This window comes from Atractosteus spatula, chromosome 7, assembly GCF_055471065.1.
Source record: "Atractosteus spatula isolate fAtrSpa1 chromosome 7, fAtrSpa1.hap1, whole genome shotgun sequence".
In the NCBI taxonomy this organism is placed as follows: Eukaryota; Metazoa; Chordata; class Actinopteri; order Semionotiformes; family Lepisosteidae; genus Atractosteus; species Atractosteus spatula.
Window position 1 is genome coordinate 64071248 of NC_142712.1, and position 24677 is coordinate 64095924.

Genomic DNA, 24677 nt, shown 5'->3' on the forward strand with positions numbered 1-24677 from the left:
TGGTTCATATAGCATGCATTTTTTCATTGAGCAAAGACAAAAAAAGACCCACCCGATATTCATTTTTTGGCAGTTGTCCTTTCAAAGAGCTTTGATGGTGTTAAAGTTTAACTGACCTTTAAATGCTTCGACATTAGAATAACCGATTAATCCAATTGTTAGCCAATCACAGAACAGATGTTTTTAACAAGTTTCCATTATAAAGTAGTGAAACTTTAAAGATTTTTATTATTCTCATTATTTCATTATATCATTTCACTCATTTAGTGGATTCTGTACTCCTTGATATTATTGTGTTTTCAGAATTAATTATACCAGTCCATGACACAGCAACTAGCTTTAAGCATTGGAATTGGAAGAACTTTTTCAAGAATTCTGATCACCAGTGTTAGTTTCACAAATGCTTCAGACGGTATTCAAAGAATCGGTCTACTTTTCTGCTTCTATTCAGATAAATGGTGATTGTCATTTAAAGACTGTGATGGTGTGATCCAGTTAGAAGTCTAAATTAAGGACACACAGTTTCATTGACAGTGGCTTCTTCTAAGATAATCTGTCAGAACTTTGGCTTAATTAAATTTACTGGCAAATAAGCAGTCTCACTTGCTATCCAGATCAGATGGCAGAATGATGCAGATGGAAACGTGAGAAGGGGCTTCTTGTTAAACACCTGCAAGCGTTGCTTATTGATGCCCTTGGAATAGATGGCCAGGTGTGATGGAGGTTTTTGCACTGGTGTTTTCAAAACATACAAATGAGAACTGAAACCTGATGTTTCTATTGACTCTCCTGTTGCTTAGATCACTGTATATCAACTTTGGATACTATGGTCACAATTTCAAATTTGACGTCTAGGTTTCTCAGCTTTTTTATATGTAGGTTACTGCTGGTTTTTAATTCTCTCTTGGGACATGCTGATGTGCTCTTTGCATGTGGTGTTAGATTGGAGTTGCTAAGAATTTATGTTTCATATTTTGAAATGGGTGGTTTTGGAGATTGCCTTCTACTGTAACCAGGCCTTTTTTTCCCAGCCTACAGAGGAAATATGGGGTTCTCTTTCTTTAAAACATTAAATACAGATGACCGATGGAATAAAGAAACATCTTGATGGAACACCATAGTTGAAAAGTATGTGGGAGGAAGGCTACAGAAATGTGCTCTAATCTTAAGTACTTTCTAGTATTAAGTATCTGAGCCCCTCAGATTGCAACAGTGCAGCGCTTTTATGATGGTCAAGAACATATGATATATTAAAGTATGATGATCCTCAGCTTCCATACATACACTCCCACATTCATCAAATTGTTTTCTTTGTAAAATGCCTAATTATAGCATTTTGTATACATTGAAAAATGATCCTGGTAGGCTTTAACATTTTAACAACCTTGTGTACTTAATACCTGGACCTCACATGCTAGCAGTTAAGTAAATAGCGTCTTAGTGCTCAATCACGGAGTTATGGATTTACTGCTGTTAGACATCACATTTGATCAAATTTCATGCAAAAAAGAAAAGGGTGTATATATACTGGGGATATATTGGGTAAAGATGTTTGCCAGTCTTTAATTTTGTTTTTGGTGGTATGTGAAATTTAGTTAAACTAACTGTCAGACGAAAACATAACTTCCTTTAGACTTCAGGACTCAAATGAAAAAGAAACGAAACACTATAAATATGTGGATTAGGGTAAACAACCCTCCTTTGACATATTGAATTCTCCACAAACAAAAAAGTTAAATGCTGTTTTCTAGCAATAAAAGCATTTGTGCTTTTTTGTTATCCAGATTATGGATATCTTTTTTATGTTTATTTTTTTAGTTATGGAAACTGTGTAAAAATATGTCTGTCCACAGTGCAGATAAAACATGCATATCTAAGACTGGCCTTTTGATATGTATTAAGTATCATAGAAGCTGCAGCATTCAGCTCAGAATAACCTACAGTATATCCATGACACCAACAATTGGACATTTCAGAATATTAACTGGCATTTTAATTTAATTGCAGATACTTGATTATTAAAGTCTAAATTAATTTTAATAAAGCAGGTTGAATGTAGCACTTTGTATAGAAAAGTAGGAATGGTTAAGTGAAAGCTTTTCATTTATAGATTTAAAATGTAATTTTCTTTCTGACACGCTTGTGTGGGTTTAGAAAATAAAAAAATCAACCTGACTTTAAAAAAAAAGTCAGTTAAAAGATTTCAGTTTATCTGTCAGATATTGTGATCAATTTTATGTTTCATCAGGCTGGAATTTGTAGCTGCACATCTTTGATAAAAATTTCCTCTTTGCCATATGTTGAAACAATAACCTTTCAAACAACATTTCCACTGGAATCATGCATGAACTGCAGTGAATGATGAGAGTCAGACGACTACATAGGACACAGACCAGTATATTTTACAAAACACAAGCCACTGATTCCCAGTTTAAAAAGCAATATGGGCTTCTCACATAAAAAACAAAACAAATATAGTGGTAAAAAAACAATAAGCAAGTGTACAATAAAACAAGTTTTGAAATTTGCCAAGAGAAGAAAATCAAATCTAACTTCTGAAAAATAATGTATATTTAGGATAAACAGTATAAGGAACAAGCAGAGGGTAATTCTGCAATGAGATGCAGAGCTTTCTTCACTTGTACATTACTTTCCACTTTTTATAATGAAATTAACATTGTTTCCATCCACGGTCTCCCCTGTATATTGTAATTGTGTTTTATCTTGTGTATTCTTCTTATTTATTATTGTTGTCATCCTGTAAAGTGCTTTGAGAAGCCACCTTTAAAGGCGCTATATAATATAAAGTTTATTATTATATTATTATTTCTTTACAGTTCCCTGTTCTAACATTTTCTACATACTGTTTATCATGTGAGTTGTTGTCTAAAGTAGTTTGAGCATTTAAAAAAAGTCTCCTCTATACCCTATCCTTTATACAGCTAGTTGATGTAATTTTTTACATGCCAAGTAGTTCTGGAGCACTTATGGATATCATGATTATATCAATTGTTCTAATTATCAGGATACATAATACCTACAAATTAAATCTGGGAAATCAATGCAGAGTTTGCTGCTTAAGATGGGTAAATTTATGAGCTTCTAAATGCAGCTCCATGCAGCATTACATATGTTTGCCTGTTGGTTTCAAGTTATCAGTACAAACTGTTGTAGAACCATTAGTGTAAACCAGCCGTACACTTTTAAAACATACATTATTATTGAAAGTCTTTTAAAATTCTCGATTGAGAATAATTTGAATTTACAACTTAACACAATAACATTTTCTTTGAGATATGTTGATTCACAATAATACGTGTTTAAAAACGTTCTATTTTAGACAATATAATTGATAAAGACATATTTCCGTTAGTTATTTAGCGCGTTATAGCGTTACATCCTTATTAACAAATTCACTTACTTTGGTATTGGTCAATTAGCACTCTTAACATCAACAGCAACAATAATTTCATCTAAGAAAATACGTTTTTTTTCCGTTAAAGGTCGTCATTACCATTCTACCACTGTCATCATCAAGATACTCAGTTTTATGCGGATTTCTGCATAGATTTAAATATGTTTTGCATACGTGCCGTAATTATTCCACAGTGTTTCTGAGCCCTGAGGCAGGAACTTGTTGCTGACAGGGCGGGCCTTAGGCTGGGGGTTTAATTCAGTAAAAAGACAAGCAAGGAGTGTGAGAGCCGGCACACAGTTCCGAGGAATGAAGACGGGGGGTCTGGGGGAGTTAATCATAAATTAAGAAATTCCTCTTTTCGTACATAGTCACAAAGGGTCGGCTAACTTTCAACCGCTTCGGGATTTCGTGGAGCACTGCAGGACCCAAGTGGATTTTTGTTTGAATTCGTTCCAGAAAGAGGAAAGGTTAGGAGGGATGGTGGACAACTCCGGTAGCAGCAAGGCTCAAATGGTGAGTTTTCACCCATCGGCGTTGAGCTCTGATATGTATTAGCGCTAGTAGTATTGGCAAGGCGAAATGGCATCGGTTTGGATCTCTTCCCAAAGCGGAGCGGAAATTAACAGAACATCGGTGATTGTAAGGGGGAAATCAAACTATACTTCTGTTTTGACTAATTTCGATTGTCTGTTTTATGTCCAGGGAGATTTGGTTTGAATTGGATTATTTACTGCTACGTGCTACTTTTTGTTTACGTGAGGGTATGTATACATTTTGCAAACTTCAAAGGATGCATTCAATAGTAAACCGCCACCTGGAAATATTTTAACAGGCTGTTCACAGTAATAAAAGTATCCGTGCAAATGTATATTTACATACGTTTTCGTGCTACTCTTACAAGTGGTCTGGGTTAGTCGATAATTTGTGTTAAAACGAAAGGCATAATACCTTGAGTTTACAGTAAGGAGACGGTTTGATTCATTCATTCCCTTCCTACTGAAGCGCGCCGTGCAAATATCCTAAATGGTTCAATGCAAGTTTGTTCTATAGATTTGTTTTTACATTATTTTAAAAATAAAGCAGTATAATCTGTAAATGTTCTTAAAATATTTTAGTGTCTGAATAAACACCATTGTTAAAACAGTTTAACCACAGGGAAGAACTCGATACAAAAGCTTAGCTTTGTGAAACAAGGTGTCTTCGGTTGTATGTTTTTTTAACAAAGATTAGCTTTTGTTAAAATAAATAGGCTATACATCAGATATTTGACAGCGGCGTCCTGTGTTTAATTTTGAGAATGCTGTAAGTCCAATTAAACTAGAAAACACGACCCCAGCTTCTGGGCTGCCCGCGTGTGAGCTAAACTTTTATTGCAGATCCGGGGAAAACGAGGCTTGTAGTTTAACCATTGCACAGCAGTATTGAGTCGGTATATTTGTGACTAAAACGTAAAGTACATCTGTGTATGCAAACCTTTTTCACGTTTCGCCTTTATTTTGTGTTAATAAAATCAACCACTTGTACATCTTTTAGTTATTTAAAATGCCTTAAGTAAAATCTCTTGCATCTAGCTATAGAAGTACATCAGTTTCAAACGATTGTAAGCCTCTAATAAACTTAAAATATGGTGTTTAATGATCGTTAAATCGAAAATATTTGATAAAATAATGTCGCGTATATCCTAAGTTACTATCTTTAAATGAATTATTACTTTATTCATAAATACAAAGGTACAATTGAGCTATAGATGGGGGGGAAAACGCACGTTTTTTAAACCTAAAATTATGTAATTTTCTATCCATATTGCTTCCCTCTCAGATAAGGAAGGCCTTATCTCTATTTTTTTTAAAAGAACCAAGAATACTTTTCCACATCTGTTCTGGTATTATGTATAAACATTCTTTTGTTTATGTAGATTTGATTTTCCCGTTGTAGGACAACCCGCAACTAATTTCTTTTATCTGTCTTATATACGTTACGCATGCCTCACAGTAAAGTGGGCGGCATTAAGCGAATTGGAAATTCTCGGGATATCGATCCTAGGCAATTAAATTTTAATGTGAATGTTTTGAAGGAAAAACACTGCTCTGACAGCTGTCCATAGTCTAGAAATGATCTAAATTGAAGAAATACTGTACGTGTTAAAGCGTTTATTTTCTTTCTGGGGGTGGAGGTTACAGTAAGTAACTTATTGTAATAATGCATGCCATACAAATAGTTAATCGATCATTTGCATTTGTAATATTTCCCTGAACGAACGCCATAATGAAATACTGGCATTTGATCCGTTGTATTGTAGTACAATTGATGTCACAATTGTTTTTATTTAATATCTTAACCATTGCAAAACTGAACTACAATAGATAAAATTCTGCTTATCAAAATACAAATAAAACAGTGGTGTATAAGTAACCTTTATTACTTGGTAAATTTTACCTCTGACAACTAAACATTTTCTTTAGACCCTGATTTGCCACAGTGAGCTCGAGGTAAATAAGTTCCACACAACTGTATTTAAATATCCTATGACATGAAAACATTTTCAAAATAATTCATTTCCCTGTTTTCTTTTTACTTTCCCCCATTTTCCTCATAAGCCACAATTTAAAAAGAGACTTTACTCTTATATTGGTTGGTATTTGTCTTTCTTTTGCTGCCGATGTAAAACTGGCAGCCTTTTTTTGTACAACTTGGAATTATTCTTTCCACATGCATAATTGAACTGTATGCAGAATACAGAAAATGTCTAGTATGTCTAGCAGGACAATACCATTTTTATTTTTTTTAATGCAAGGTTATATGATGATTATATATCCCCACAATGTTTTGTCAACCATCAGATTTGTATGAGGCAAATGGAGCTGGTCTCTCAAAACATGAATTTCTTTAGTGCTACATTTAAAATATGAGCTCTGTTCTGTCCACTAACACCTCTACCAGCAGCAACCTTAGTTTTTCCCAGGAGGTCTCCCATCCAGGTACTGACCAGGCTCACATCTGCTTTGCTTCAGTGGGTTGCCAGTTGTGAGTTGCAGGGTGATATTGCTGCTGGCTGTCTAAAGGGTTCAAGGGTTTCTTTTACACTTTTCTCAAATATACAGTCTTTTCTATATTTTGAAAGATGTAAAAATCCCAGTAATGGTCATAAGAGCAGGCTAACCATTTCTGACTGCTTCAGCCTATGCACAAATGAACAGCGAATGTTGGTTTGGATTTTTTATCACATCAGTGTTTGCATTCACTGACGGAGTGGGAAAGTATATTTTGTCACTTACAAAGTGAAATACAGGCATGGGGGCAGAAGTGGGTTAAAAAATTAATTTGGGTTTGTCATCAAGTTAGAAAAAAATTGTACTGGTTTCCTTTTTTTAAACTAATTTCAGAATGTAAACTTACTAGATTAATGTGAAATCGAGGGATGCTGTATCTTTGCTGTTGCTGGGGCAGAGCGGTAGCTCTGTGGCTAAGGATCTGCGCCTGTGGCTGGAAGGTTGCTGGTTCAAATTCTACGGCCGGCAGAGGAATCCTACTCCGTTGGGCCCCTGAGCAAGGCCCTTAACCCCAACTGCTCCAGGGGCGCTGTACAATGGCTGACCCTGCGCTCTGACCCCAGGCTTCTCTCCCTGTCTGTGTGTCTGCATCTCGTGGAGAGCAAGCTGGGGTATGCAAAAAAGACAAATTCCTAATGCAAGAAATTGTATATGGCCAATAAAGTGATCTTAAAAACATCTCTGTATCTTGCTTTCAGTGTCCTTTTTATGGATTCAGGAGTGTGCCAGAATCAATGTGTATGATGAACCTTATTGAAAAATCTATGGCCATCGTTGCTGGTGCTTCAGATTTTGACAGAAGCTTTGATTTTGGAAAAATAATAGGATTTAAGGAGATATATATTTTACAGGATGTCTGATGCAAGTTCAGAAAAGTAGTTTAGAAAAAAATAATTTTGTTAAAATCCAGTAAAGTATCTTTTGTTGGCAATATATGGTTTCTGCTCCTGCTTTTTTTAAACAAGAAAACATTTCTTCTCTTAATATACTTGCGTTGTCCGAAGGCATGAAGCATCTTGTTTTATATCTTTATGACTGGTAGAGAGAAGTGAAGTTATGCTTTTTATATGAAGACACGCTGCTCCTTTACACTCATGCCCATGTTATCAAACTGTTCCACATGTTAAGGAAAAGGCAGGTTTTTGTGTCCTCTGCACATCATCTGCAAGTCTATAAAGAGGCAGAAGATTGATTGGACCTCAGCTATTTGTTTTGTGAAGTGTTGCTTCAAGTTACCCTTTTTTTGCTGATGTACTGACCCCCTTTCTCTTCCATTCTCTCTCTGTGCACCTAGCCCAGTTTGTCCCAGGAAGGCCTGAGCCCACCGTACCCTCACGCCCACGCCGGGGTCAAGTTGGAGGCAGTGATGGAGCAGCTGCAGAGACAGCAGCAGGCCCGGCTCGAAATGGAAAACCGCGAGAGGAAGGAGCGCCACCTGCGCGAAGCCCATATCATGTATGCCCAGCAGGTAGCAGCACAGCAGGCCATCTTGGCAGCTGCCCGGGCTTCAGGAAGCCAGTTGCCCCAGGGGTACCTGAATAAGAGTCTGCCCGGAGGAATCGCTGGTGGACAGAGGGCCTCGGACCAGAGCAGCGTAGATTCGGAGCACGAGGAAGAGGATGGAGGCCGGGACTCAGAGGATGAAGATATGATGGAAGGTGAGGAGGATGGAAGTGAGGAGGAGGAAGGAGGGGGACTAGAGTACCTCCGGAAGCAGACTCTAGCACTCCAACAAGGCCACCGCATCGCATCGGGATCCTATGCCCCCCCTGTTAGCTCAACGAGTGCCCCAACCACTGCTGTCAAGGTGAAGCAGGAGCCCGAAGAGGAGAGTCACTCACCAAATGGACCCCACTCGTCCACATCCCCAAATGGCCAAGCAGACTGGAGTTACGACGAACAGTTCAAACAGGTAAGGCCTTAGTCTTCCGCTCAGGGGATTCTCTTGATGCTGGTTTAAGGATGTGAAGACTGAAAAGTCCTATTTTGGTTGTCATTCTGTTTTGTGGGGGGTGCCTCACTTTAAATTTTGAGACGTGTGTCATATTCTTCTGCCTATGAATCTCAAAACGAGATGAGGGGAGGATTATGAATGTCCACCAGAAACACGATGCCATAGACAGGGTTCTTTAAATCCAACTCTGAAAAAGGTAAATAGATGAGTGATTCTACTTGCGTGGATGTTTTCTCACTAATTGGCATGTTGAGAGATCAGATTTAGCATAGTAGTCCAGTGTGTCCTTTATTCTTTTTGGACTCTGAGGTGGGGGAAAACTTATCAAACTGTATCCATCTGTATCCACAGATGGATAGAATGTGAGTTTTCTCCACTGTAGCCTGAAATGGTCGTGGGACTTTTCTTTAGTAGACTTGGATTAACCTAAGTCTTTGAATGTAGTGTTCTCTTATCTTCCATCCCTTGATTTTATATTATTATAGACCAATTAAAAATTTGATTTTGTGAAGTTTTAATTATGTATAAATTTAACTTGAAATGTATATATCAATTTTCCAGCTGCATAATTGTTCATTACTTCATTTGTGGCTGGTTTTGGAAAAAAAAGTTTCTCAGTAGAGTGAAAACAGCAGGTCCTGTCAGATAAGACTGCTTACTAGAAGTGTACTTTTTTTTCTAGGAATGGAGGCATTTGTCTATTCTTCTGTTTTAGTCAGCTTTTAATTTCTGTACTCAAGATGTGGTTGCATTCAGTTTTTTTTCTTGTTGTTGTTCAACATGGCAGGCAGAACACCAGCTGTGAACTAACAGAAGTGAGTGATATCTCAGCCCCTTTCACGGTCTCAGATGCCACATCTGAAAGTGTGGTCATTCTTTAAAAGTATTTTCATATTGTTTCCATTAATGTCAAATGAACGATGCACACAATAGTCAAAATTGTGTGGCAAGATGTAACTTCAGTAATTACAGTGAATAGCTTGTTTGCTAAAGTTCCTGCCTGGCACTTCCATATGATCGGATGTGAAACCTGTGGGCTCACGCCTGAAGAAGGCTTCACAGCCGAAACTTTGTGTTTTCTTTCTTTTCTTTTCAACATGGAATAAACCCGTTACCTGATCCTAATGTTCAGTGGTATGAGCTTAAGGTAAAACTAGCTTTATCAGCTCCTTGGTTGTCCCTTGAAACAACTCGGATTAATCAATTCACTATCACAAACAAGGATATCAAATTATCTGACAGTAATGCCTCAGCTGAATAAACAGTACTAAATATAATTGTAGTCATGAAGTAGCTAAGGTGGGCAGCTTCATCAGCAAGCGTAGGCTGTAAAGGAACAAGTAAAGGTTTATTCCGTGCTGAAAATTTCAGCATGGAATAAACCTATTATTTGTTCCATAATTGGAGTCATATCTGAAGTGTAGTGGAGTAGCCATTTTGCCCCAACATTTGAGTGTATCTTATTTTTCAGATCTCATTTTGAGAGCAATATGTGATCTGTATTTTTCATTACTACAAAGGATTCCTTTTTAGTGTTGCATAAAATACTTTCACACAACCCACTGGTGTATTTCCTAAATACATTTGCACACTAGAAATGTAAGTAGTTTCAGATTTACAAATTATATTGATCAGTGCCAAATGAACATTTAAACAGACAAAAGGGGATTAAACTTGATACAGTAATAAGAGATTATTGTAATGCATCTCGGAGTCTCAAAGTCAGTTCAACTTTGCTTTACAAGCAAACCAATTTAACCATCTTATTTATCACCTAATTTAACCATACTCTTGACTTGAACTTTATGATAGTTCACTTTGTCCTCCTCAGACCTGAGGTCTTTGTCTATTATTTTTCTGAAAGAAACTTTGTTGTCAAACCAGTGAAAGCTGAAATACAATTTGGTTTAAATTTGTGTTGTTTACTTTATTTCCTTTAATGGATACATGTATGTATTATAATGATGAACAGGGCTGTGAAGCTTATGCAAAGGTGTATTTTGATTGGAGAATAATAACCCTGCGTCAGATTTTCCTTTTTCTTCTGTCACATGCTTTGTTTTGATTTACAAAAAGGGTGAACTGCTCCTGCTGGGAGTAATGGTTAATCTGCCTTTATGTGTCCCAACCGTTGTCTTTGTGTCACACCATTACTCTCGAGAGACTAGCATGCCTTTGTAGCCAAAATCCTCGAAGTGTGGCCTGGCGCTCTGCCAGAATCAACTCTCAAAGTGTGCTCTTCGGCCTTCCAGGAAAGGGCTTCTGGCAATCCAGTAGCAGGCTGGCCTGCATCCAAGCAGTGGAGTTAGACAGCCTCAGCCGGAGTGTGGGAGTGTGGAAGACCGCGAGTACAGTACTGAACTTTTGACAGTTCGTCAATGAGCTCGTGCCGACACAGTTTGAAGGAGGCTGTGTGCCAAAACCCAAGCTGTCTTTTTTTACACTGCGAAAATATAAATAGTCCATAACCACAAGTTGTGCCGACTAGTTGTCAGTGATCCTGAGCTCCTATACCTTCCACATCTGACCATTTAAAAGGATTGCTGTGATGCTTCCTTATGATGATGTTTTTGTGGTTCAGCGATCTTGTTTCGAATTGCTGGGCTATTGTACTTTATTATGGCAATCAGTCCAAACTTCTCCATGTGAATTTTTCTCATGGAATGTTTTACCTAATTTCAGCAGAGCTTCACATGGACATACTCTCACACAGCTGTTTGTGCATAACAGACAAACGCCACATGCACTTGTGGTGTGGTTGCTGTTTATTTTTATTTTTCTCTCCCAGTGATCGTAAAATACAGATAGCATCTTTATGTGACAATAGGGACAGTGCTAGATCAAAGAGGCTGTAGTAGCAGGAGGGTGGGGTTTACCACAGACATGTATCATTCAGCAGCAGTACAGATTGACTGAAGGGTGGGAATGTTATCTGTAAACTGAAACATTAGCAAGAGAGTTGGATAAACCTGCTAGCTGCATTATGGGAAAAACTGTGGTGGAGAATGACTCATAATTGTAGATTGTCTGCGGTTTCTTCAGAGTGAGAGGGTAGAGGATTTGCAGCTGAATCTGTTTATTACCTGTACATCTTGTTTCTTTGCATGTAATATTCAGTTGCCTTTCACTGCTAACTTAAATTGTGCCTTCTTTGGGAGGGAGGGTATTATTACATTTCTTTTGATTGCTTTATCAGCATGAGGGTTTTGGAGAAGGGCAACAGATGTCGCATGCATTGTGTCAGTCTCCCTAAAATGATGGTGGGGGGTGGTTGTATATATCTGTGTATGTGGAGGGGTCCATTTTTGTCATTGATGTATGTCTTTTGACCTCGCCCCTGGCCTAAACAGCAGAGTAAATAATTGTTAAACAAGAGAACAGACAAAAGAACCTCCGCAACATGCTGTCAAGAAAGGCTGTCAGCAGTGAGGCCTAGCAGTTTTTAGACCTCTTGTTGACAAGGCCTATTCCAGAAAACGAGGCCTTCATCTCTCTTGAGACCTCTGGACTATCCCTTTAGAGCATTCTGACAGCCACGTTTTCTTCCACACCCCTTGTCAAGCAAGTGCAGGGCCTGGAGTAATCCATGGTGATTAATAGGTTTTTAATCAACAAAACGCCAAGATTAATTGTCCAGTAGTTCTCTTGGCTACATCTTAATGATAGGTATTGGTCCCTGTATCTGCTGTTTTTTTTAATTTAGGAGGCAGATACTCAGAATGTGCTTGCCCCTCAGAGACCTTGTACATTAGGAGAGGGGGATTAAGTTGTCAGATGGAATGTAATTTATTTTAAGTAGCTTTATTTTTTAATGCACTGAGGAAATTACATTAAAACCTGTTGAGGGGTGGTGAGAAGCAGGATAAAATGTCCTGCCCGTATTTGCTTAATTTTTAAAATTTTTGGGTTGTTTTGACTGCCCTCTAGAAAGGCTAGGTTTCATTTCCAGCTTTTGCTGTATTGGAAAGGAAAAATCTGATAGTGGAATCTATACCATTGCCCTGACCGTGCCATTTAAGGGAGATTTACGTCTGCTTCTTTCTAGATCATTAAACTCCATCCTCTTGTGTTGCTAATGCATTAGGACCTATTTGTTGAATACTGTTGCATAATTTAGCTGTTTCCCAGCAACCCATCAAGCCTGCGTAAGAAATGAAGTCTTCAGCTACTTCAAATTGATTAAAATTATACAACCCAGAGTAAAGTGAGTTATTTGTGGAACCATTGAATTTTTACTATTATTGTTGTTCTTTAGGTAATGTACAAAAATAAATTGTTTGGTTACAATATTTTTGGGATATGATTTTGTTGTGCAGTTTAGATACTTGTAGTTTGCCATCTTTCTGATTGTATAAGTGTCTGACTCAGCATGGTGTTGATAAAGTAATGCAGATTTGACATTGTTACCTATTAATTATTTTAACTTCATTTTTAGCAAGATTACCAATGGTGGCTACTTTTTTACATCACAGAAAACCAATATTTTGAGGGCATTTGGGGCTTGCTCTGGACGAGTACCTTAAATGTCTCATTTATCTTTAGGGCAGATGGAACTAGATGGTTGAGGTATTCAGTTTTCTGTTTTAGATTGTGGCTTAGTTTCCCATTTGGGAGGAGGCTCAAACCATAAAGTTCCCAAGGTAACTGCAGCCCCAGGCAACTAAGTCAAGACCACAAAAAGTGAAAGATTGAAGGCTCATGGATTTACCTCATATACTATCTTGAATGGGCCGTTCTCAGCCCTGCTCTTAATAAAACAAAAGACGGTTTGATTTATTTATTATGTACAGAAAAAAGAAACTTTCAAGTATTTGTGGCTCCTGGGAAAGCCTTATACCATCAGTTCTAAGAGTGGTATTCTAAACGAATGTCTGCTGTGTTTCACCTAGGGAGGTCTTAACTTCCTGAGCTTTGAAATGCTGTAGCTGTCAGAAAATGCTGCATGAGCATGGAGTACTACGTTATAGGTATTAAAAATAATTGGAGAAAGTGAGTAAGAAATAAAGGGGAAATACTATCTTTTTGAAAAGAGATGAAAGTATGCTATAAATAAGGTTTGTATAGGTCTCTATGCTTTATTTTTTATTGGCAAAGTGAGATGTTAGGATGAAGTAATGATCCACCTATTTTTTACATAAAAATATATATTTTTAAAATCTGTATCTTCTTCATACATATCAAATTTCTGCAATAATTTGTTAAAGTAACCGAACCCGAATTAACACCCGAGCTTGTGTTTTTTAAATAACAGTGTTAAAGTATGTTTTTTTTTCTTTGAAGTAATAAGAATAAAAAGACTGTGTGACATCACAACAGGCCCCATGCTCAACATACCATTTCCTGATCTTTAAGCAGACTTTAGCTCCGTGTTTGAAAGATGTTTATAAAATGAATGTATAAACATTTGCTTTTCAATGTGTGTGGCATTATGCAGGGAATTCAGTGTAACTGTTCTTGGGCCTTCAGTTTGGTTCATTATTAATTAGATCAGTGTGCTGGTCTGTTTTACACAGAAAGAGCTTAGTGAGAGACTACACATTTCTGAAGGATCTTTAAACCTTGTATTAAGATATTTAATTCAGCTCCAAAGGGGGGGAGGGGGTTGCTTTTTCCAGATTGCACTGCCCCACCCAAAGGAAACATTCCAGACAGAATTAAAGAGTTAACTCTTCAGATAGTAAGCATTCTCCTCTGGAGCTCAATCTAGTCAAAGACCACACCCCAGACTTCCTGGGACTTGTGAGCTGTTAATTCATTTCACAAAACATAAGGGAAGCTGTAACGAAAGAACTAGAGGGTAGAAGGGGGTAAGCAATTTTACAGGCATTTTATCTGTCTGCTTACTTCCTCATTCCTGGCTGTGTTCAAATTTTCACCATGGTTTGCTTCATTCACTTGCTGTTAAGAGACAAATGTTTGGATTGAGGTGTCGGGGGGGAAGACCGCAGTGGTGGTGACTGGTGTTGTGTTGGTGTTGATCTGTGAAAAGTTTACCACTTTAATTGAGTAGCTCATCCTTCCATGGCTCCGTGGAAGAAGTACTCTTTCTCCCAGTCTGCTATGGTAATGGAAAGTAAAGTGTACAGCTTACATGTCAAACACTCCAGGATTTCAAGCAGGCAAGAGAGATGTCACGGTTTAGTTAAATGCTGTGGTAAAATAGATATAGTCATCATACTTATCTTTAATCATTATTTCCATGTAACATTGCCTTATGGTGTTTGACAAAACCAAATTACAAAAAATAAGAATTTCCAGAATCTTAAAGCAACATGCTTGTGATGTATTAAAATCAAGTTATTCAATAACATAACTTCCTAGTGTTTTCATGTAATTGATGTATGCAGTGTTTCAAGAAGAAGGTAATTTTCTGACAAAGTGCCATATATAACAGTTGGCATATGTAACTAGTCATTTGTCGCAGACAGTAGCTCATAGTGAAGAGGAGGTCATGTGTTGTGTGTGGGGGACGTACTGTGTGGATCCCCAGATTTCACAAATTTCGCCACCTGGAGGTATGACAAATGCATTGTGATCAGACCTCCTTTTTTAGCTCTGTCAGGTGTGCCTGTTTACCTGCCAAAATGCCCATGAACACTTTCCAAGACAGCACAGCATGTGTGAAGATGTTGAATAACAGTGAATTAGGTTGTGTCAAATATTTAAGCAATTTGTGTCACTTGGGAAGGTAAAATAAGTATCACACATTTAATTAATAAGGATACATTTAACTATTTAGGATACTAAGGATAAAGAAGTTTACCACTAAAAAGATCTCTTAAATTAAATTAAAAAAGACAATCTTTCCTAGTGTGTAGGGCTTGCTTAACCTTATTTAATACCACTGCTCTGATCCTTTTCTCAGCTTCAGAAGCAATTTGGCACAAAGCCATTTAAGAATCTAACTCCTCTGGAGCTGCTGCACAACTGGAGGATGTAGTTTTATGACTGCATTTCATCCTTTGGCTGAGCCCTTTAACTGAAGCATTTGATAGACTTGTTAATCGTGGATGGAATTTGTCTGCCTTTACTGGATGAATGTTCTGTCTAATCCAGCTGGTCGTTGGCACCAGCTCTTTTTTTCCAGATGTGCAACAGCTGATCTGCCTTTTAATGAGAAACTTAAAGCAGAGAGAAACCTCTGGGATTCATGAGAAAGGCTATGTCTTGACTGAGATCTCCTACAAGAAGTCTTTTTATGGCTTGTTACAGGAAGATTTTGGGAATGTAAAATGCACATGGATATAATTAGAGTACATTACATGTTTTTACATAACAACGATATAAGTTATAAACTTGGACAAACCCACACTTCCTTTTTTAGCTTTTATTAAACATTGGGAGCATTCCAAAACATAGGTAATTACATGTAAAAATAGTCAGTGCTTAAGCATATAATTTATTTAATGCCACATTCATAAATGGCATTTTTAAGAACTAATGTATATTTTTCGTTACTACCATATGATTGTAGTTTTTCTGTTTTTTAAAAGTCTATTTAAGCTCTACAGTCTGGCACTCATATCTTATAGAAAAGTCATGGGTAGTTTTGTTTTCATGTCTCAAGGTCTGCGTGTTCTTGCTTAATACTTGTGGGGGGAAAAACGTGCAAGTCCTGTTGAGCAAGCAAATGAATGCTATGATAAAGCCAGCCCAACTTGTTTCACAGTTTGATAGGGTTGTTTGTATAAACTCAAGCTCATGCACTCCCTTCTTAATGGTGGAATGATACTTTAATGAAAGTGTTGCAGTAGTGTGCTCTACAGCCATAGTTGTTTTTAGCCAACATGAATGTCAATGATAACTGTTTTTTAGTAGTAAAGCTAATAATTTTAATAACGCAAACACATATTATACATCGGTAATACCAGAATAGGCTTTATATTTGAAGGAGAACTATGAGGTGTGCTGATAACTGATGTGCTCCTGGACAGAACAGTCAATTTGATTGATATATTTTATGTAATAAAACTAAAAAATAAAGTTGTACTGTATTGGTTAAAGATTTTTCAGTTGCGGTGTGAACACACCTTAAAACCAATGATCCAGATAGTATTTCAAAAGCTAAAATGTAGGCCATAGCTTGTATTTTTTTCCCTTGAACTACACTTTTTTTTGGCAGCAGGTTAAACAAAAGTCTGCAAGCTTTTCTTTTTTTTTAAGTGCCTTGACAGTAGAGTAGCCTTTGAAACATTCACCTTGCTGTTTAGTTGCAGGACAATAAAACTGAATATAAAACTGGTTTGAAAGACAAGGCATACATTGGACTGTTTGCTTGTAAAAATCTGTTAAAGTGGATGGTATTTTTTTGAGAGATTTAAGATATGTAAGGCATTTCCAATTGGATCTTTTGAACCAGTGAAGAGGTTTAAAAATATTTGCTCGTTTTAAAAGGCAGAGGTTGAACAGCAAGGCCACAATTTTGACTTTTGACAGTTTCTATAGCTCCATCCCCTGTACATGTACAAAATGCATATTGATAAAAAAATAAAATGCAGTCTATGGTGATTTTAGACATTTAATTGATTTTTTTGGTTTGGAAACTTTGGGTTTCAGAAAGTACATCCTATGAAGGACTTGAAGCGTAGTCGTTTTTTTCTCAGTCCTGTGGTTTACTTTATTCTTGTTTCTCAGCACCAAACTGTTAAAGTGACATTAAAATGATTGGAGGGTGAGCTTCAAGGCTGAGGAATGTGATATCTTGGTGAAAGGGATTTAACTGAGCAAATGTGGCTAGCTGTTTGCCTAACACAGCTCCCAATGACCAGCAAATCTGTTTGCTTTGGCTCCTTGCGCTGACACATTGATAAGCTTCTTCCAACTTGTCTCTTTGTCTTTGGCTTCCCTTCTTTATTGAAGGGAGTTCAGGGTGGGGCATGGGGCCATTTGGTCTGATTTCTTTGGCCTCTCTGCATTGTGGGGTGATGGTCTAATTGCTGTGATTAATCTCCATTTTGTTAGACTTTGCCTGGGGACACACATTTTGCTCAAGCCTCAACAGGTGTGCCAAGAGGCAGACTCCCTCCATCTCAAAGACTTGTAGCAGCTCGTTTTCTGGCCATTTGACCTTCTGTTTCAACTATTGTCTCGGCTCTTTGTAAAAAAAATAGGATGTACTTTAGATTTAATGTTATTGTATCTTGGCCAAGAGATGTATTTTAATTTAGAAGGGAATAGACTTCTTGAATAAAATACAAGGTCAGAACTGTAAAGGAGAGATGCATTTCCAGCAGCTGTGTTTCACAATGATCGTGCCATAAAGGTCACAACACTAGAAATGCGAGTGGAATCGTCTTTGGGCAGGGGTAGGACAACAGCTAACATTTGTGCAGATTAATATCTGTGGTACTGCCTTATGAAATTCCATTTATTTTCTCAATTCTGTGTGCTGAGGATAATTCAATTAAGAGCCTTTTAAATAACAAGTAAATGCAATTTTCTTGTGTGGTAACAAGCTTTAAAAAGACAGTAACATTCAGCTTTTGTTGCAATATATGCAACATCTAAGACATAAGAGGAAATGGGCATAGTATGAATCACCCCTTTACAGTGTGCATTGTTTGCAAGTACTATATAAATGACATTTCTTAAATGGCCATTGTTCTTCCATATTTTATTGATTAGTTCTCTTAATTATAATTGATTATTCATTTTTTTGTATTGCATAATGGTTTACTGTACCTATAAATGCAATTAATAGTCTTAGTGCAGAACTGCACATTTATGAACACCTAGTCAGAAGGTATTTTTATTAACAGAATTACATTGTCAATGGAATGATTTTACAGATGGGTTTGAAGTATTTATAAAATAAGATCAAAAGACCTTTGCTTAGTCAGTTTTTTTTTATTTGAAACATTTCTTACTCATACAGAACATTTCAGTGTCTAGAAGTTCTAACTGATCTTGCAACTCATACACTGCAACCTGTAACATACAAATCATTATTTTAAACATGATCCTCAAGTTAAAATTCAGTTTTTGTTTGCGTACATCATCTTTTTTTAAATTACTGTGAAACAATAGGTAATAGAATGTATAGTTAAAAAAGTGTATAAAGACATTACCTATTCATAATTACAGTAATTCATTCTTTGCATTGTATCAAAAACATGACTTCTCATGACATGCATAAATTTGTCTTTGAATAAGGTAAGTTTCTCTCTGAATATTAAGATTTTTTGGTGTATCAAATAAAAACAAGAATTTTTTTTAGTTTGTCTCTGACATGACTTTTGTGCTAACATGAAGCATACAATTGTAAAATGCAGACTTTAATAATTGATAGGTCTTAGGAAGCCCGTTCTACAGATTTTAGCCTAAAGCACATATGTAATGATATATATAATATACCATTCTGTTCTTTTATTTATCTTCTCTTTAAACAAAAATCTTGTTTTTTTTTTAGAAACTACTATAGAAATTGAATTTGTTTAATTTATTTCAAGCTGTTTACTGTAAGATCAGCAGTTACTTCCTTTTCACAATTTCACAATTGTAGTGTTGTGGTGCGCTTTTGAATTGCAGACTAATTTCAGAGTGTGAAAACCCATTCCAGATTTGTGGATGTACTTCAGTCTGTGTAAGCCAGACGGTGCAGAAAATCAGTGCAGTTTAATTAACTGGTCTCCTCAAAAAATCTTTCTACTTTCAGTTTATACACTAAAGGCTGTTTTCTGAATTGAGAAGCTCAGAAAGAGAATTGAAAGTATTTTTGGAATTTTACAGAATCTGTAGCACTGCTGGTTCATGCTACTGTATACTGGTCTGTTTCATTAAGCACTTTGCCAGCTTGGTAGTTGAGGGTCAGATTCAAGCTGTGATAAGAAATGTTGAATTATAAAATATGTAAGTTACGTGGTATATTTAAGATAATAAATGTACTTGTACTAGACAATGTAATTTTAATTTGTCCAAACTCGTTTGTATCAACAGTATCTGTTCTTCCAAACTTCATGGGGTGTGCGTGTAAAAATTAATGCAGATCTGTGCTGAAGGGCTAAGTGATCATGTCCACCAATATTTAGTCCAAAAAAACCTCACTCTGTTCACTCACAGAGCATTATACACCATTTACCCCTGTTAAAATAGGCCTGCACAGAAATAGCCCTATTGTTAAATGAAAATAAGCCATATACAAACATATACATCATACAGTATGCTGCATATTATTATATATTATTGTTACAGATTATGTACGATTTTAAAGATTTTTAGAAAGGTTATGAATTTTACATAGATAAAAGGGTAATTTTTAAGAAAAGCTGCCGAATGTAACATGAGATTGCAATGTTAACACACAGCTGTTCAAAAGGTTTTTTCTGTTGGCAGGTGTCTCAATCTAGTCCTTGATAGGCATAGGATTTGCTGTTTTTATTCTTTCTCTTTTACCAAATTTAAACAAGAATTTGCTTAGTTTAGCAGATTATTATCAAGATCTTACAATGGCTTACTACAAACTTGGTTCTGCTCAGGTACAAGATTTACACTGCCTGCTCATGTAGGGTTTAATGCAAAAGTGTTTTGAAGATTGTTTAATTTTGCAGTGCTTATTCTTACATTTTTAGAGAAATGGACACTAATTGTTGATTCAAGATTTCTGTGTCATTTTCAAACTTGAAATGAAGGCACTGCAAATATCTTTTATGCATTTACTGCCTTGTTGGGTGTAATTGGCCTTGCGTGCTAGGCTGTGATAGGCATAAGTTGTCTTACCCGTTTCAACCATCTGCGATTGTTTTTTGTTTAAGGCAATCAACCTCTCCTTGTACTGTCAAACATCTCGTATAAGTCTCAAAGAAATCCTACATTTCATAAATGATAAATGATTAAGTGTATTACTATCAGTAATGTCTGGAAACTCCTGCCCCTCAGTTTTGCTTGAACGTTTTTGCCATTAGCTGCCCAAATGTCATTTCACCAGCCTTAGGTTTATCTCTCAGGTCAGGTTTGGCAACAAGCTGTAATATGATCCTTCTGCTGTTACTAGATAAAGAGCTGTCTCCTATCACGGTTCTTGTCCAGTGGAAGCATTATAAATTATTCCAAGAATCCAACAAAGAATTTAATTGCAGTTGTTCTATTCAAATGAAATATTACATGCCCTGGAAGGCCTGGTATTTGACTGTGTCCAGTGAATCATAAATTACTTCCAAGCTTCTTATTGTCTTTAGCCTGCAATTGCAGAAATGGCCTTTTATGCTGAAAAATAATGAAGGTGTTTATGCTTGATACCCTTGTGAAAAGGTTTATAAATGTTGGCTTTCTATTAACTGCTCAGGAGCATTTCACTCCATCATGATGTTTATGAATTGGACACAAGTGTCAAACGGAAATGACCTGTTCATGAATTTAAATATTTCTGACATAAATAGACCACCCAATGAAATATTGGAATAATATTTTGTGAACTATTAACAAATATTCCATGAATCAGTTTTAGTTCACATGGAAAAAATAATTTAACCATTTCATGTAATTGAAATTCAGAAGAATCTGAAATATTGAATGAATTTCAGCACCCACTTTAGTAAAACAGAAATGTACAAAGATATGTTTGCATGTCTTTGTTAAATGTACAAATACTGTTGAATGTACTTCATGTTAAATAGCTCCAGCACAAGAAGGACTGTTTTAGTGACAGTGTACAAATAAAATATTTAAAGAAACTAATTTTAAGGCAACCAAACCATCATTTCTGTATTGTGATAACTTACATGATTAAATAAAATCACAAATCTTTAATGAGTCTGGAAGCATAATTGCTGTTTTTTTCAAATACTTGAAAATGTTATACAATTCAGTCTGACCAGTATCAACTGGCAGTATTCAAATATGAATCTGAATTCTTGCTACTGTATAATTTTGTTCTTGTAACTTGGCCATCATGTAAAGGGCTCAAACATGTGAGCCCAGTACATTCCAAATTTTATATATGCAATTCTAATACCAGCAAGGTGAATGTATGTGAAAATGTGTTTGTGTTAACAACGATGACCATGAGAAGACTGTCTTTATGGCACATAACACTAACTCCTGTTGTTTCAAACCATTTTTGCAAGGAAGTATTTTTATTTTAGTGAGCAGACAATTAACACCCGATGCTCTCTTTCTGCTTAAAATGATAGCAATTGTTTTTTAAAAACTGCTGTACAATTCTGTTAAGAGCTCTGTGGCAAACTGACATGAAGAGTAAAATAACAAAGATTGAGTCTGACTACCATTTTGTTCTTTTGTCCATTTGTATTCTGCTTTGTAAGCTGCTCTTGAGAGCACAAAATACTTTACTGATGAATTCCAAACTAGATAAGCATTGTATTGTGGGAAACATCCACACCAGTTCATGTTGGGGTTTCCTGTAGTTGTATGCAGACCAGGTGGGCCTCCTGTCCAAAAATCGGTGCTGTCTGGCCAAACAAATGTGTGAACACAAGATTCCATATTGAAATAGTTTTGTAATAATACGCCATAAGATCATTTGCCAGCCAGCAGCCGCAGCGGTACATAAATGCCTACATATTGTAACTTTCAATTTTCACAGATTGGGAGGAAATCTCATGGTCTCGCACCTTGGTAGGAAAAACACGCGTATTTCTACCACACCTAGGCTGATTTAAAAAAAAAAATGAAGTAACGAATGTGAAATTCTGAAACTGTTATAGAGGCTCATGAGTCCGTTAATTAACCAATGTATTTTTTGTATGTGATTAAAAGAAACCATTAATACAGATTGTAAGCCATCATAGTTTTTGAGAACCTCACAAAGGTTCTCTCTAGGTTCTGGACCCTAGAGAGCTTGTTAGTAAGACGTAGAAGAATAAATGGAAGGTTTCTTCACAGCTGAATCATTGGGTCACAGATAAATACCATTTCCCTTTGTCGCTTGCCAATTAATTTTTCAAAGTGAAAAAAGACTTACTGCCTCACTGGGTGTAACACAATAATATCACCTCAATATCAGGAAGAACACAATGGTGACATGCTGTATACAGAAAATACCTCTGTGTTTCAAGCGCAAAGGTCTTCCGTGGTCAGCATCACGGGTAGCTTACATCTTTGATGAATACTGTATGATCAAACTTATTGTTGTGGTCAAACATCTTATTCAGGACAATATGGTTTAGTTACAATAATTAGATAGCTAGTACAGTCATCTAGCTGTTAGATAGCTAGGGGGTGAGGCTGCCGAGGTGGTGGTCACCACATGGGCTAGGCTTTTTCCTGTGGGGAAACTTATGTTGTTAGAAATGTGATCTGTAATGCAATGTAGTCCAGTATAAAATGTATTGTAGATGAACTCCAAATGTAGTAGAATATCATTCTGTTGCCATGACATTTACAGTCTGGTTAAAGGCTGTTTCCATACAATCTAAAATGGCCCCCATGAGAGCCCTTTAGTATTGTTGTTGATAAATAGCATTGTAGACTTCTAGTGTGCAAAACGTGTTACTTACATGGTGAATTCTTCCTCTATTTTCTGACACTTGAACTGCTGTGGAATTAACTGTTTTAGTCTCTTTTGTGGGGGATGTTTTTTATAGGTGGTTTATATTAAAAGTTGCTCTGCTAGACGTGTATGCACTTCATTGAGGTATTCAGTTACCAGTATCATTTGGCATAAGTGAAGACTATGGAGTCTTAAAAATGATGGATGATATTTAACTTTGTTGTGGCATGCTTAGCCTTGAAACTTCCATCCTTGAATATGAAGTATCACTAAGACTGGATTGGATATTTCTTTGCTGTCTGCTATTTGGAAACTAGCAATTCCGAAAGATTAGTAGGGTAGTTACTGTAATGACTTAGTATCAAAAACTGCAAAAACATTGTTCCATTATTCTGAGTGTAAATATACCCTGAATGTTTAAAAGTTGCTGGGTTCTACATAATTTAGCTAAAATGTTTGTCCTGAAATTATGGTACTGGCAAAAACTGTTGTGAAGTTAAATCAACAATTCCATTTATATTGCCCTGCTAGTGGCATAATTTAATGTTTTTGGTCGAGTTGTTAATTATATCCTAAGCATGTGGGTGGACCTTTGAGTATTGCCATATTTTTCAAGTGTCAACCAGTTGAATTGCAAAATTAAGATTCTTGCCTGTCTTGCTTTGTCTCGTTTAAGAGTTTGTACACAGGAAAAACCTGAAAAACCTGTAGCCTGGATTTAAAACTGTAACTGTAGGCCCTTATCCTTTGAATCATGTCATCAATGTGCACTTTGCTAAATGAGTGTTGGCCTATGTGGAATCAGGCAGCACAATATAGTGTAGATGTAAAATCAGATGTAAACCTTCCTTTGCAAATACTGTAGTTTTTTTTTCAAACCTCTAGGAAAAGGTTATACAAAGATTTTAAAATGTTTTTTCTGCTTTCTTAAATTCAGTCAATACTACACTTGTATTTTTAAATTAACTTTTTTTTTAGAAGTAAGACTTATTAAACTGCAGATTGAACCACTTATGTAGTGCTTTAATGCTCCAGAACAGGAAAATAAGTTTGTTTCAATACAATTTTTCTTTTGCTTAGTAAATTAAATAGCAAAGTAACTGTCTTTGAGGGCTGTAAATACATTAAGATGACTTGCAAACTTTATCTTGTTACCTTTATTACTGTATTGCTACAGTTTAGACCCTAAAGAAGCATTACTATAATTTCTATTATAATTTCTTCAAGAAACACATTTTTGTGCATGTGTAAAAAAAAGCCAGTATTTCATCCTGCTCTATCTGAACTTTACCACATTGGTAGGAGTTTGTATTTTAACCCACTGATGTTGGAAGGTCATACACGTGTCACAAAGGGAGAACTATATGGTATTAAAAGAAGTCGCTAGCTGTAAAGTCAACTTTGTTTTAAAGAGCAGAGCATGATGAATTATTCATGGCTCTCTCTCCAACACTACAGGTGTCTTAAGACTTACTTTTTACAGCAATCATAAGGACAGCTAAGAACACTAGGGGCTGCTGGGACAAAGGCAGGGGGTCATGTGAGTATGGGATTGACAGAATAGACAGTCTCCCACTTATGAATGGGATAGAGGATGCTAACAACCTTTTCTGCCAGTTGGCAGTGAGCTACCATTTCAATTAAACAGGATATATGGTTCAGCACTGCTTTTTCATCTTCACGATTTGCTCTTCTCAGTGATGCATTGCATGTTATTTTTGTTCATTTTGAATTCTTATATAGATGCATAATGTGATGTGATTTTAGAATTTACAAGTGTACAGAACTGTTAAAAATAGAGAAATGCAT

The 24677-nt window shown here is 36.4% G+C and overlaps 1 protein-coding gene across 1 annotated transcript in view; it reads left to right on the top strand.

Annotated features, from left to right (window-relative positions):
- The first annotated feature begins 3873 nt into the window (after positions 1-3873).
- LOC148831657 (AT-rich interactive domain-containing protein 3B-like) overlaps positions 3874-24677 on the top strand; it is a 53902-nt gene continuing 33098 nt past the window's right edge. Inside the window, exons 1-2 of the mRNA XM_088920217.1 lie at positions 3874-3931; positions 7763-8380. Coding sequence (XP_088776343.1) covers positions 3896-3931; positions 7763-8380 — 654 coding nt within the window. The 5' untranslated portion in view covers positions 3874-3895. The remainder of the gene's footprint in view (positions 3932-7762; positions 8381-24677) is intronic.